General features: G+C 42.8%; 1 protein-coding gene and 1 long non-coding RNA gene across 3 annotated transcripts in view; one reads left to right on the top strand and one right to left on the bottom strand.

Annotated features, from left to right (window-relative positions):
• The window catches only part of LOC141091288 (uridylate-specific endoribonuclease D-like), a 184,411-nt gene that overhangs the window by 34,125 nt on the left and 135,907 nt on the right, over positions 1-14,379 (bottom strand). For both annotated transcript variants that reach the window (XM_073576776.1, XM_073576775.1), the window contains exons 3-4: positions 11,593-11,795; positions 8,950-9,063 (exon numbers count right to left, since the gene is read on the bottom strand). In XM_073576776.1, coding sequence (XP_073432877.1) covers positions 8,950-9,063; positions 11,593-11,795 — 317 coding nt within the window. The remainder of the gene's footprint in view (positions 1-8,949; positions 9,064-11,592; positions 11,796-14,379) is intronic.
• The window catches only part of LOC141091290 (uncharacterized), a 133,307-nt gene that overhangs the window by 99,310 nt on the left and 19,618 nt on the right, over positions 1-14,379 (top strand). The window lies entirely within an intron of this gene.

Raw genomic sequence — 14,379 nt, 5'->3', positions numbered from 1 at the left:
CAATACAGGGCCTTAATGAACCATCCTTCTTGGCCACAAAAAAAAACCCAGCACCCAAGGGTGAAGAGGATGGTCTAATATGACCCTTCTCCAACGACTCCTTAATATAAGGGTACAGATAAATTAAAAAGTCGACCCTTGGGAAATTTACACCCCGGACTCAGCTCAATTGCACAGTCATAACTCCTATGAGGAGGCAAAGACGCAGACTTACTCTCACTAAACACATCATAAAAATCAGCCAAATGGTCAGGAACCTCATGCGACTGGGGAGAGGTGGAGAAAACAGGAGTGTCACTAAGAGCACACCGACAACCCCAACTCACCACAGACACAGATTTCCAATCCAAAACTGGGTTATGGATTTGCAACCAGGAGAACCCCAGCACGTGGTATCATGCAAATTATGCAACACCAAAAATCTGCAATTTTCTTGATGGTCTGGGGCGACCCGCATTACCACCTGGGTCCAAAACTGAGGTTTATTCTTCACCAAAGGAGTAGCATCAATACCCCTCAAAGGAATAGGCGTCCGCAGGGGTGTCATAGGGAAACCACAACGTTTAGCAAAATCTAAATCCATTAGGTTCAAGGCCGCTCCTGAATCCACAAAGGCTTTAGCAGAAAATGTGGACAGGGAGCAGATCAGAGTAATTGCCAGAAGAAACTTAGGTTGTACACCACCTACAGCAAATGTGTGTGCAAAACGTTTCTCTCGTTTAGGGCAGACAGAAATAATGTGAGAGGCATCTCCACAGAAAAAACATAGCTTATTACGTCTTCTAAACTCCTGACGTTGCGCCCTAGACAAAACTCTATCACATTGCATAGGTTCAGACATTTGTTCAACAGGTGGCAGCGTTTCCCGTATAATTTTACGTTCACGTAAACGCCGATCAACCTGAATGGCTAATGACATAGAATCGTCAAGACCAGAGTGAACAGGAAATCCCACCATAGTATCTTTTACAGTTTCCGACAAAAGAGAGCTGCCAAGGCACCATCATTCCAAGTGGTGAGGACCGCCCACTTTCGGAATTTTTGACAGTACAGTTCTGCAGAATCTTGACCCTGGCTCAATGCCAACAGGGTCTTTTCAGCTTGATCAATAGCATTAGGTTCATCATACAACAACCCCAAGGCCTGAAAAAATGCGTCCACATTAGCTAGAATAGGATCATCTGGTACTAAAGAAAACACCCAATCCTGGGGATCGCCGCGCAGCAAGGAGATGACAATTTTAACCTGCTGCGCAGAGCTCCCCGATGAGTTAGGCTTCAAGGCAAGAAATAACTTACAATTATTCTTAAAATTCAAAAATTTAGACTGATCCCCAAAAAACACATCAGGAGTGGGGATTTTTGGTTCAGTAGCGTGTGAATGAGCAAGATAGGCAGAAATTCCTCGCACTTCAGCAGCAAGCTGCTCCACACGATCAGACAATTGTTTAAACTCCATCAGAAAAAATATATATTCCTCCTACGGCCTCAGAGAAAAAGAGTAAAAAAATATACACAAAAAAAAATTCTGACACCTTTTTTTTTTTTTAAACAATTCCTTCCTGCTTTTGAGTACCCTAGAATCTGCGGTATGGCTGGTGATTCTGTTATGATTGAGTCACCAAGGAGGAAAAAACAAAACACAAGCTCAGCCCAGAAAATCAGAGAGGTTGGAAACTAGCAGATTGCAGACCCCTGATCCTATCACACAACTAGCAGTAGCTAGTCACAGCCGGAGATCTACACAAGCCTAAAGAGAGAAAAGAGAAAAACTGACTGCCCCAGAGCAGACCCCAAAGCAATAGGCAGCCCCCAACATATAATGACGGTGAAGCAAGATGAAAACACTAACACAGATAGAAAGATAGGCTGAGCAAATGATGGGGCCCAGGCTAACTAAAAAGGACAGGACAGAAAAGCTGCTGTCTGCAATCTGAGAAAACCCTGCCAAAAAATACTACCAACACAACTGATAAGCAAAAAGGACCCTGAAGTCACTAGACTTCAAACCCTATATCAGCACTCAGAATATTCTGGAAGCAGAGCAAAAGAGAACACTGATCAAGGAAAAAGAATCCAGCACACCCCCGGCTGGGGATGGCTGAACTCACAAAACAAGGTAAACAAAACCAAAGACTGGTCTCCAAGAATCCAGCAGAGAAATCACCAGCGACTCAGAAGGGCGTCGGCTGCCTTATATCCAGTCTGAAGTTCCCGTTACCCAGTCACCATCTACCTGAACAGATGAGCTCACAACAGTAAGACTTTAGTGTTATAAATGACAAATGTTGCTAGGGGCCCAGCTGTGGTTTGAACATTTGGACTACGTTACACCTACAATTTCTTGTGTGACTGTGATGGGACTGACTACAGATCACAGTGATTCATCACAAGATAAATAAAACTGACGACATGTAAGGAGATGGACATACTGCCCACGTTCCCTCTCGTGTATTGTGTAATGTGTATTGTGACATGTGTTATTAGTGATAGATTGTGTCCTGCCCAGCAACAGGTAGTGAATAGGTATGGATAGAGTGAAAAGTTGGGACTAGCCTAAAGATGGAGGGGCTACTTTTCCCCTACTGGATTGGTAGGTGTTGAAGTGACTGGAGGGTCCTACACTCTCAGTCAAGGACTGCTTAATCCAGAATAAACTTTGCTCTTAATGGACTGTGTCCTGGATGTAAAGGGCTGCCCTTAAAGGGATGGACTTTGCCATGTTGTGTTAGTTTTAGGGCCCTTGCTAGAAAGGACCAAATCAAACTGAAGGACTCGGATAGTCGGGGTTCCAGGGTCCTAACCAAGGAGGAACAGGTCTGTGTTGGTCTTGGAGAAAAAAAAGTACTCCATGTCAGAAACACCGCACTACACTCGCTCACTGAGCCAGTGCGCGTGTCCTGAGTACAGAAACAGTGCTAAAAGATACCTATGGAGCAATGCAGCAGAGGTGACAATGCGTGCTTCAAGCTATGGGTGTCAGAAACCTGTCAGCACCGGAAAGTAAAGATGCACAGGACCTGCAGATGCTGAAGTTAGCAAGCTGGCACAGGACCTAGGTCATGTGACTGCAAGGGGGTGGGGCTTAGCGTGCTTTCAGGGATGACAGGACACCATGCAACAACTCAGAGTCAGGCAAAACGGAGGTAAAACACAGTCCGGGCGAACGAGGCACAGGAGGGACAAACAGACGGGTGGTCAGACAAAGCCAAAGGTCATACACAAGAGGGCGACATGGTACTAAGGGGTCAGGCAGAGAGAAGTCGGGTCACAAGCAGAGAGTCATACACGACAGGTAGCGCAGTACAAGAGGGACAGGCAGAACTCGAAACAGGGACAGAACCAGATCAAAAAAACAAACAAGCAAGCAAGATATCAGGCATAAGGCACATGTACGCACAAGGGCAGCTAACTCAGCCGAGGGCAGGAGTATAACTGACACTGGGCCTAGGTCCAGAGAGCATTAAATAGCCGCCCTCTGCCGGAGAGAGGCGGAACATTAACCCCCAGTATGATCAGGACGGGTCAAAGCGAAACCCAGTCCTGGATCATGACACTCCATATTGTTTAATTTATGATATGTGTGGGGAAATGTTTTGGTGTCTTCCAGGTTTCCGATGGCCGAAGATGGCCATCGTTAAAGAAGGGGTAAATGTAAGGAGATTTTTTCACTGTTTCTTGTATTTATTATATATCTAATCTTATTTCAGCAAATTGGACGTTGTTCTTTTAAAAGTTCTCATAGAGAATAGTTTACGAGTCTGCCCACTTGGCAAAAAGAACAACTAGATTTACATACATGCATAGAGGGGGTAATATCGTTAACCCCTTTACCCCCAAGGGTGGTTAGCACGTTCATGACCGGGCCAATTTTTACAATTCTGACCACTGCCCATTTATGAGGTAATAACTCTGAAACGCTTCCATGGATCCTGGTGATTCTGACATTGTTTTCTCGTGACATATTGTACTTCATGATAGTGGTAAAATTTCATTCATATAACTTACGTTTATTTGTGAAAAAAACGGAAATTTGGCAAAAATTTTGAAAATTTTGCAATTTTCCAACTTTAAATTTTTATGCCCTTAAATCACAGAGATACGGCACACAAAAAACTTAATAAGTAACATTTCACACATGTTTACTTTACATCAGCACAATTTTGGAACCAAAATTTTTTTTGTTAGGAAGTTATAAGGGTTAAAAGTTGGCCAGCGATTTCTCATTTTTACAACACCATTTTATTTTTATGGACCACATCACATTTGAAGCCACTTTGCTCAGAGCTCAGAAGGGAAGGAGCGCCGTTTGACTTTTTCAATGCAAAATTGGCTGGAATTCTGATCAGATGTCATGTCACGTTTGGAGAGCCCCTGATGTACCTAAACAGTGGAAACCCCCCACAAGTTACCCCATTTTGGAAACTAGACCCCCCAAGGAACTTATCTAGATATGTGGTGAGATGTTTGAACCCACAAGGGCTTCACAAAAGTTTATAACGTACAGCGGTACAATTAAAAAATCATATTTTTTCCACAAAAATGATCTTTTCACCCCTAATTTTTATTTTCCCATGGGTAACAGGACCCTAAAAGTTATTTTGCAATTTGTCCTGAGTACACTGATACCCCATATGTGGGTGTAAATGACTATTTGGGCGCATGGCAGAACTCGGAAGGGAAGCAGCGCCATTTGACTTTTTTGGCTGGAATTGAGATCGGACACCATGTCGCGTTTGGAAAGCCCCTGATGTACCTAAACAGTGGAAACCCCCCACAAATGACACCGTTTTGGAAACTAGACCCCCCAAGGAACTTATCTCGATGTTAGGTGAGAACTTTGAACCCCCAAGGGCTTCACAGAAGTTTATAACGTACAGCCGTACAATTATAAAATCATATTTTTTCCACAAAAATGATCTTTTCACCCTCAATTCTTACTTTCCCAAGGGTAACAGGACCCTAAAACTTATTGTGCAATTTGTCCTGAGTACGCTGATACCCCATATGTGGGGGTAAACCACTATTTGGGCGCATGGCAGAGCTTGGAAGGGAAGCAGCGCCATTTGACTTTTTTGGCTGGAATTGAAATCGGACACCATGTCGCGTTTGGAAAGCCCCTGATGTACCTAAACAGTGGAATCCCCCCACAAGTGACCCCATTTTGGAAACTAGACCCCCTAAGGAACTTATCTAGATGTGTGGTGAGCACTTTGAATTCCCCCAGTGCTTCACAGAAGTTTATAACGCCCAGGCGTGAAAATAAAAAAATCGTATTTTTTCCACAAACATGATCATTTAGTCCCCATTTTTTTTATTTTCCCAAGGGTACCAGGGGAAAATGGACCCCAAAAGTTGTTGTCCAATTTGTCGTGAGTACACTGATACCCCATATGTGGGAGAAAACTACTGTATGGGCACAAGTCGGGGCTCGGAAGGGAAGTAGTGACGTTTTGGAATGCAGACTTTGATGGAATGGTCTGCAGGTGTCATGTTGCCTTTGGAGAGCCCCTGATGTACCTAAACAGTGGAAATCCCCCACAAATGACACCATTTTGGAAACTAGACCCCCTAAGGAACTTATCTAGATGTGTGGTGAGCACTTTGAACCCCTAAGGGCTTCACAGAAGTTTATAATGCCCGGGCGTGAAAATGAAAAAATCATATTTTTTCCACAAACATGATCATTTAGTCCCCAACTTTTTTATTTTCCTAAGGGTACTAGGAGAAAATGTACCCTAAAAGTTGTTGTCCAATTTGTCCTGAGTACCCTGATACCCCATATGTGGGAGAAAACTACCGTATGGGCCCACGTCGGGGCTCGGAAGAGAAGTAGTGACGCTTTGGAATGCTGACTTTGATGGAATGGTCTGGGGGTGTCATGTTGCCTTTGGAGAGCCCCTAATGTACCTAAACAGTGGAAACCCCCCACAATTGACCCCATTTTGGAAACTAGACCCCCTAAGGAACTTATCTAGATGTGTGGTGAGCACTTTGAACCCCCAAGGGCTTCACAGAAGTTTATAACGCCCGGGCGTGAAAATAAAAAAAAATCATTTTTTCCCACAAAAAAATTATATTTTTGCCCCCAATTTTTTATTTTCCTAAGGGCAACAGGAGAAATATGACCCCAAAAGTTGTTTTGCAATTTGTCCTGAGTAGGCTGATACCCCATATGTGGGGGAAAAACACTGTTTGGGCGCATGGCAGAGCTTGGAAGGGAAGGAGCACCATTTGACTTTTTCAACGCAGAATTGGCTGGAATTGAGATCAGACGCCATGTTGCATTTGGAGAGCACCTGATGTGCCCAAACAGTGGAAACCCCCCAATTCTAACTCCAACCCTCACCCCAACACACCCCTAACCCTAGCTCAGCCCTAACCCTAGACCTAACCCTAACCCTAGCCCTAACCCTAACCCTAGCCCTAACCCTAGCCCTAGCCCTAACCCTAATGGGAAAATGGAAATACATTTTCTTTTAATTTTATTATTTTTCCCTAACTAAGGGGGTGATAACGGGGGGTTTGATTTACTATTTATGGCGGTTTTTATTTTTGGCAGCTGTCACACGCTAAAAGACGCTTTTTATTGTAAAAATAGTTTTTGCATCACCACATATTGAGAGCTATAATTTTTTCGTATTTTGACCCACTTAGTTATGTGAGGTCTTATTTTTTGCAGGATGAGTTGACGTTTTTATTGGTATCATGTTTGGGCACGTGACATTTTTTGATCGCTTTTTATTCCGATTTTTGGGACGCAGAATGAACAAAAACCAGCGTTTCATGAATTTCTTTTGCGTTTACACCGTTCTGCGTGCAGTGAAATTGATAAAGCGGTTTTATTCTTCGGGTCAGTATGGTTACAGCGATACCTCATTTATGCCTTTTTTTATGTTTCAGCGCTTTTATGCAATAAAAACAATTTTATATAAAAAATAATTATTTTTGCATCGCTTTATTCTGCGAGCTGTAACTTTATTTTTTCTCTGATGATGCTGTGTGGTGGCTCGTTTTTTGCAGGACAAGATGACGTTTTCAGCGGTACCATGGATATTTATATACGTCTTTTTGATCTCGCGTTATTGCACTTTTTGTTCAGCGGTATGATAATAAATCATTATTTTTTGCTTCGTTTTTTATTTTTATTTTTTAAGGGGGTAGCTAAAGGGGTTAACTAATGGGACAGTTTTATAGGGCAGGTCGTTACGAACGCGGCGATACCAAATATGTGTACTTTTATTGTTTTGTTTTTTTATTTCCAAAAAATGAATTTATTAGGGAATTTTTTTTTTTTAATTTATTTAGCGATTTTTTAAAAATTATTTTTACACATTTTTTTTAACTTTATTAGGTTGTCCCAGGGGGGACATCACTGTCCTGTGACAGATCGCTGATCTGTCACATCACAGATCACTGATCTGTCACATCACAGATCACTGTGACAGATTAGCAATCTGTCACAGGCAGTGTGCAGGTTTCCTCCTTGCCTGCGCTTTGCAGGCACTGAGGAAGCCAGTTACCTGCAGGCCCCCGAAGGTCCCCGTCGCCATCTTGGATCCGGGGACCTGCAGGGAAAGAGCCCCACTCAGTAGCGCTGCACATTGCGCTGTTGTGGGGGGCTCAGGGAAGCACGGAGGGAGCCCCCTCCCTGCCGATGCTTCCATTTAACCCCCGGTACACCGCGATCGTGTTTGATCGCGGTGTGCAAGGGGTTAACGTGTCGGGGCGGTCCGTGACCGCCCCTGACACATAGTGCCAGGTGTCAGCTGTGATAATCAGCTGACACCCGGCCGCGATCAGCGGCGCTCACCACGCTGATCGCGCTAGACGTACTATCCCGTCCATTGGCTTAGGGGCCCATATTCAATGGACGGGATAGTACGTCTGATGTCAGAAAGGGGTTAAACAACATTTGATTCAGTTGAACACTGACATTTACACTAGGTAACATACTTATGGTAAGCGACAGGTCCTTAGTAGTGTAGTAGTTATGAGCGAACATGCTCGGATAAGATGTTATCCAAGCATGCTTGAAAAATATGTTGAAGACCTCGCCTGCATGTGTCACGGCTGTTTGGCATACAAGGATTGCCTAACAAACAGGAAATCCTTGCATGTGTTGCGGCTGTCAAACAGCCAAGAGACATGCAGCCAAAAACATATTTTTGAGCACGCCAAAGACACTCGGTTAGAATATGAGCATGTTCGTAAAACACCTTATCAGAGCATGTTCCCTCATCACTAATGTTTAGTATATCAGCAGAGAATGAGTATTATTTAAAATGTAACCTTTAACATTAACTCAATAAAAATATTCACAACCATATTGGATCTCAATTCAAATAAAGTCTGTTCAAAGACAGGACATACAAACACAAACCACAAATTACACACATCAAAAATGTAAAGTGCCAGATATACAGTGATGGGTTGATGGATGCCGATACACCTAAATTGGGTCCCTAAAGAATTGGGTACTTGATAATAGAAAACAGGTGCCAGTCTGACTAAGGTTTAGTCCACCACAAGAAGTGAGTACCATATCCTTTTAGAGTGATAGATACTTGCAATGCTCTCTCCTGAAGAACCTGAAAGGTAGAAAGGAGGCACCTAAGGCGGATATATGGCAATGTCTACATAGGAACAGCTGTGGACTGCCTTTGGGTCGGAGTTTTTAGGGTGAACAGGGCCTGGTAGATCTGATAGCGTCTCCTATTTTGAGCCTCTTAACTCCTGTCCCTAGACTAAATGGATCTAAGTGGCTTGGACGTTTTTCAATATGGCAATCTGAAACCAGCCTTAAGTTCAGCCTACTGATTCAGCCCTCCACAAGAGTCCCAGTTTCTGATGTGGCCCTTTGAAAAAGTTAATTGCACACCCACCATAGCTTCAAGTGTATTATGAGGGAATTCTTACCAGTTTATTATTACTATATGTCTCTTCTTACCATGAAAAATGTGTTCAAATCCAGAGGAGTCCAGTGGTCCTTTGGTGCGAGTGTATAATCCAAACCACATCTCCTTGAAGTCAGCCTTAAAGCTTTCAGTAGAAGTGTAATAACCTGTATATGAGGGCAGATGTCAGACACCCAATAGACAACACTCTCCAGACTTTCTAGCTACAGTGATGGGAATGCGACTCGTGGAATAAGTTTGCTCACTTGACACTAGCAGATGGTTACTGCATATTTAGATAACTTACAATTAGTGATGAGCGAGTATACTCGTTACTCGAGATTTCCCGAGCATGCTCGGGTGATCTCCGAGTATTTGGATGTGCTCGGAGATTTAGTTTCTGTTGCCCTAATTGCATGATTTGCGGCTGCTAGACAGCCTGACTACATGTGGGGTTTGCCTGATTGTTAGGAAATCCTAACATGTATTCAGGCTGTCTAGCAGCCACAAATCATGCAGCTAAGGCGACAGAAACTAAATCTCCGAAAAAAAGATGCACTTGACATTTCGGCCACACAATTAGGCCTTCATCAGAAATTATCTTGGGCTCTTGAGAACCACAGAAAAAGGTCAGATCCACCTGAAGCGCTTCACTCTTTGCACGGCAGTGGGTATCCCCAGCGCCTTAATTGGTCATCTCAATTCTCCACCGCTCTGGTGTACCTGACCTTTTTCTGTGGTCCTCAAGAGAGCAAGATAATTTCTGATGAAGGCCTAATTGTGTGGCCGAAACATCAAGTGTTCAATCAGTGGATGTACCCAAACATGAATAAAATTGTTTCCTTTTTTCGGATTTGACTTGGGTGTGCCGAGGTTCATTTTTTCACATCCAAATACTCGGAGATCACCTGAGCATACTCAGGAAATCTCGAGTAACAAGTATGTGGCGCCCACAGGAGTATGGTCGCCACAGTGGCATTACCTTTCTCCTAGGGAGTGTGATGTAATGCTTGGAAGCAATGAAGAATCTCTCTATCAGGTAAATCAGCACACAGCACAGGAGTTCCCACTCCAGGCCAGCAGAGGGAGCTCTGAACCAAACTGGGGGAGGAGCTGCTCTCTGGGGCCATGAAGGTCAGTTCGTGTGAAGGTGAAGTGTGCAGACGTGGAGAAAGGAGCTGGAGGATTGAGCAGAATTCAGGCTCACTTCTAGCTGTAGCGCATGATCCGGAGTCCAGTATCCGAAGTTGTATGGACGCTGATGGTCCTGCAGCAGAAACCGGAGGAATAGAGGCTGTAAATGCTCTGTTCCCAGCTAAGACTCGGAGACACAGCAGCAACTTGTGTGAGCCAGAAAAAGGAGGCTACGGCTGTCTGCCATATGAGGGGAGTTCTAGAAGAGAGCAAGCAAGAGGAACTTCAGTGTAACTCTGTACTGCAAGTGCCTCAGATAAGCACTAGGAAGGAGACTACACAACCCATCTGCATGGAGAGATTCCTAAGTTGCTTCCAAGCTGATCAACTCCTGTTCCATATGTAATCTGGATCTTGGACTGCACTTACAAAGCAAAGGTAAAGGAAACTGCAACCTGTTGTGTCATTGCCTTCTTCCTGCAACCCTTTCAGCACTGCTACATCTCTGTGCCTAACATTGCACCCTCTTCCTCAACATCTATTACTACTGCCCTGGGACTACAGCTCTACCTGTGGGGAGCTCTTACATCTTGCTGCCTTATACCATCTGTCCCAGAGGATCTGCCTGCAGCGTCGGCTTAACCCCTTCTTTGCCGAGCACCACAGGTGGCGTTACGTATCATCCACCTATAAACTTTATTCAGCCACGTTTCACCCCTTTTGCATGGATGCCCAGGGCCACGGACCGGGTCACCGCCACCGTGACACATCCCTCTGAGACACCGGCCCGGTACTGAGTAACTCCACCGCCCTGGCGGGCGATCCAAGTATACTCGCTCATCACTACTTACAATGAGTTCTATGGCAGCAGAACTATCATCTCTATGTAGTGTGCTCCTCCTAGTGGTGGCTCCAGGAAGGTAGAATTTTATCAACTACAGCTCTATGAATAAAAGTTGTCGATTTGGAGCCCAGTATCAAAACAACAGAGCTCCATTTCTTATATAGATACAGTATATTATGAAATGAATCAGAACAGAATTTTGGACCAAAAAGTGAAACGGTGTTCATAGCAGTACTAGTTTATTAACCCCTTCTTGACATACGACTTACATGTGTGTCAAACGTTGGGTTGTGGTGTATGGAGTGGACTCTCATGATTGGTTTGCTCCATACACAGCTGGCATGTGCATCTAACAGCTGGTAATCATAGAAATGAATATAATTTTTTTTACATATTAAAAAATACAAAAAAATATAAAAAAAAACATTCAAAAATAAAAATCAATACATTTTATTTCTACTGAGTCAATCCAATCAATGAAAATATAACATTAATTGACCTATAAGGAAAACACCATTAAGAAAAAAAAACAACCATCAGACATGAAGTTTTCTGCATCCATGTAAAGTAAAAGTGCCAGATTATAGGTTTATAGCTTTTATATGCGGTCCAACAATTTATTGTACCCACTAATTCACTTGCAACTTTATGTTATAAGTTGTGTGTCTTTATTATTTTACATGCATTATGGGTGTATGATTTTATACAGTATATGTACCTTGGGAAATGAAGAAGCTGGACAGACTGCTGAACACTGTGGTCTTGAAGAGCTCATCTACAAAGGCATTTTGCTCTGTGACCTCAGCGCTAGGCACTGACTCGGCCGTTCCTGTGGTTTTTATATAATTGTCAAGTAGAGAGATGAAGCGAGAAAAAGTTGGACGGGCAAACAATTTGGCTTCATTCACATATCCGAAAAGCCTGCAGAAATAAAAAGGGAATAAAGAGCAATAATGCTCATATCAGCAATGTCTTTCATGTGATTCTTTGGCGGATCTTGGATAAGCATATTATAAGACATAACTTTTACTGAGATTAGAACAAAATATGTTAAGATCTAAAAGAAAAAAAAACATACACGTTGGAGCTGCAGTTTATTAAGGGTATTGTCCAGGGAATAAAGTTATTATTGAGGGGGTTCTGATTAAATAAAAAACTTTAAACTCTTTATAACCGTAAAAGGCTACATTATGAAATAGCAACACATAGGTTAGCGGGATTTACAGTTGCCAAATTGGACTATTAAAATAGGTTTCAAAAAATTAAAATGTGGCCTTTCTGTAAAAGATTTAAAATTATATCAATAACACCCTTGGGCAAGCAACTGTAACAGGCCGCTGTATCATGAAAAACAGATTTAAAACGCCCACTTTGTAAGGTAGACCATTATGTTTACATTTCTGGTAGTCAGAAAGCACACTTTCTTTGACACACAAGCCTTGGTTTCAAAACTTTTCTTTAGTAGTAACATTATTAGTAGTAACATTAGGACAGAGGGATATTAAACTTCTCTTATTGTTTGCAGCATGTGAAGTATAAAATAAATGTTGTTATTAAGTTATTAAGGTGCTGTCAATCTTACAAAATGTTGGAAGGCACTCAGACCGACTCAGTACACATGTTCAATATTTTCCCCAGACAGAGTCTGTCCAAGGAAAGAATCACTACATTCCCAAGTTTGTTCTGAGATTTGTATCACTCGGCCATGAAAGTCAATGAATGTGTGGAAAACATCGGACTGCACTTGGATGACATCTGAGTGCAGTCCAATTTATACAGACTGACACAATGGAGAATATTGAGAAGATCTTCTCCTCATCCGAGAGAATCGGATCATCTATGCTGACACTCTCATCAACCTACATCAGGAGAAAAGACAAAAGTAATTTGCACCACTGACCACTAGACGGCTCTAGAGCAACACAGAAATAAACACTGAGGCTGAAATGTCCAGACGTACAGGAGTTCATGTGTGAGCTTGTGTATGTACTGTATAACCCATGTAATATAATTTGTTTTACATTTTATTTGTTATTTTATAAATTTCTGCTTAAAGGGAATCTGTCAATAGGATTGTCCCACCTAAGCTGTCTGATCAGAATGTCTTTTGCGTAACTGACTTGATTCTCTCGGATGAGACAATCTACGGCAGTCTACACCTAGAAAAAGGCATTATGTTGAATCGCATGTCAGGGTTTTCATTCGTGTTTGGCCCCACATCCCTGAAAAGGTAAGTACTTTTCTAGTCTAGTTGGTCCTTTATCTTCATGATTCTTTGACACAGTTGTTTATATGACAGCTTTGTGACTATATATCAGGTCCAAACTGGCCATCTGGCAATTCTGGCAAATGCCAGAAGGGTCTGTCTGGTCATGGGCCGCTTTGTGTGCTATGTTGTTAACCGAATCGGGGTTCACAAGACATCCATAATATTAAGAGTTGTGACAGAGCACAAAGTCGTTGACTCCGTCACTTACCCTAACAGGCCACGGATATCATTAGAAATATTGGTCGTGTAGTAAATCTTCCTTCCGGGGTAATATTATTAATATATCCCATCTGGTGCGGGAGTAAATATATATATATATATATATATATATATATATAGTGTGGTACAGTAAAGGGTGTTCTACTGGATGGGAGATACATTTCTCCCAGCAGATTAATGTTTGGCCGGGTTTTTCCCTAAAGACAGCACCTGCGATGATGTCATGGTCACGTGATCAGCCCATGTGATGTCTACCTCACCGGTGGGAGGGGTTATGGGCTATGTAATGGAGGTTGGTGTTTGGCACATGGTGAGTGTGTCTGGAAGTTACAGGAACTTGGCTGGACTTAGCCTGAACTTGCAGGACTATAGCAGCAAGACTCTCAACAACCCCGGGAATGGCACCTGGTGGATGCCGCAGGACCTGGCAGCCACTTAGTTAAGCCCGTCCCATGGAAGGGGTGAGTCTCGGACCAGTGGTTCTCCATGCTGGAGTATATTTATGTTTTTCCTTACTTTCTGTTAACCGGCTGTTTGCATCGTGACATTAAACCACTGAAATTGGACTTTGAGCCTGTGTGTTTCCTCGTTACTGCAGCCCTGCCATTACCTACCAGAGCGAATCCCTACAACATGTAAATGCATCCAAAATATTTCTGTATGATGGGGCCCCCCCTTTAAACTTTTGCCCAGGGCCCTACTAAAACCAGTCCTGATGCCAGTATCACCAAACGGACCAGAATCTATCTTGTGAATTCCCATATCTCTGGTATGTGGTGGTCCCACAAATCTTAAGAAGGTTGGTGAGATTGCCAATTACCATACATCTTATGGATATGATAAAAATGTGCAAGATGGAAATACACTATTGGCAGAGACTGAGCAGCGCTGGAATAGTAGCAGCAGGCAATAAATATTTCTTTAACTTTGTGTAAGCTATTCTGAGCCATTTTAAACATTATTTTTCTTTGCTGGAAAACTCCTTTGAAAGGGTTGTCCACTGCTGAATATTTTTTT

Source organism: Dendrobates tinctorius, unplaced genomic scaffold (assembly GCF_039654945.1).
Source record: "Dendrobates tinctorius isolate UK_male_01 unplaced genomic scaffold, ASM3965494v1 ptg000051l, whole genome shotgun sequence".
In the NCBI taxonomy this organism is placed as follows: domain Eukaryota; kingdom Metazoa; phylum Chordata; class Amphibia; order Anura; family Dendrobatidae; genus Dendrobates; species Dendrobates tinctorius.
The sequence above is the reverse complement of the archived record's forward strand: the minus strand, read 5'-3'. Positions and strand labels throughout refer to the sequence as shown.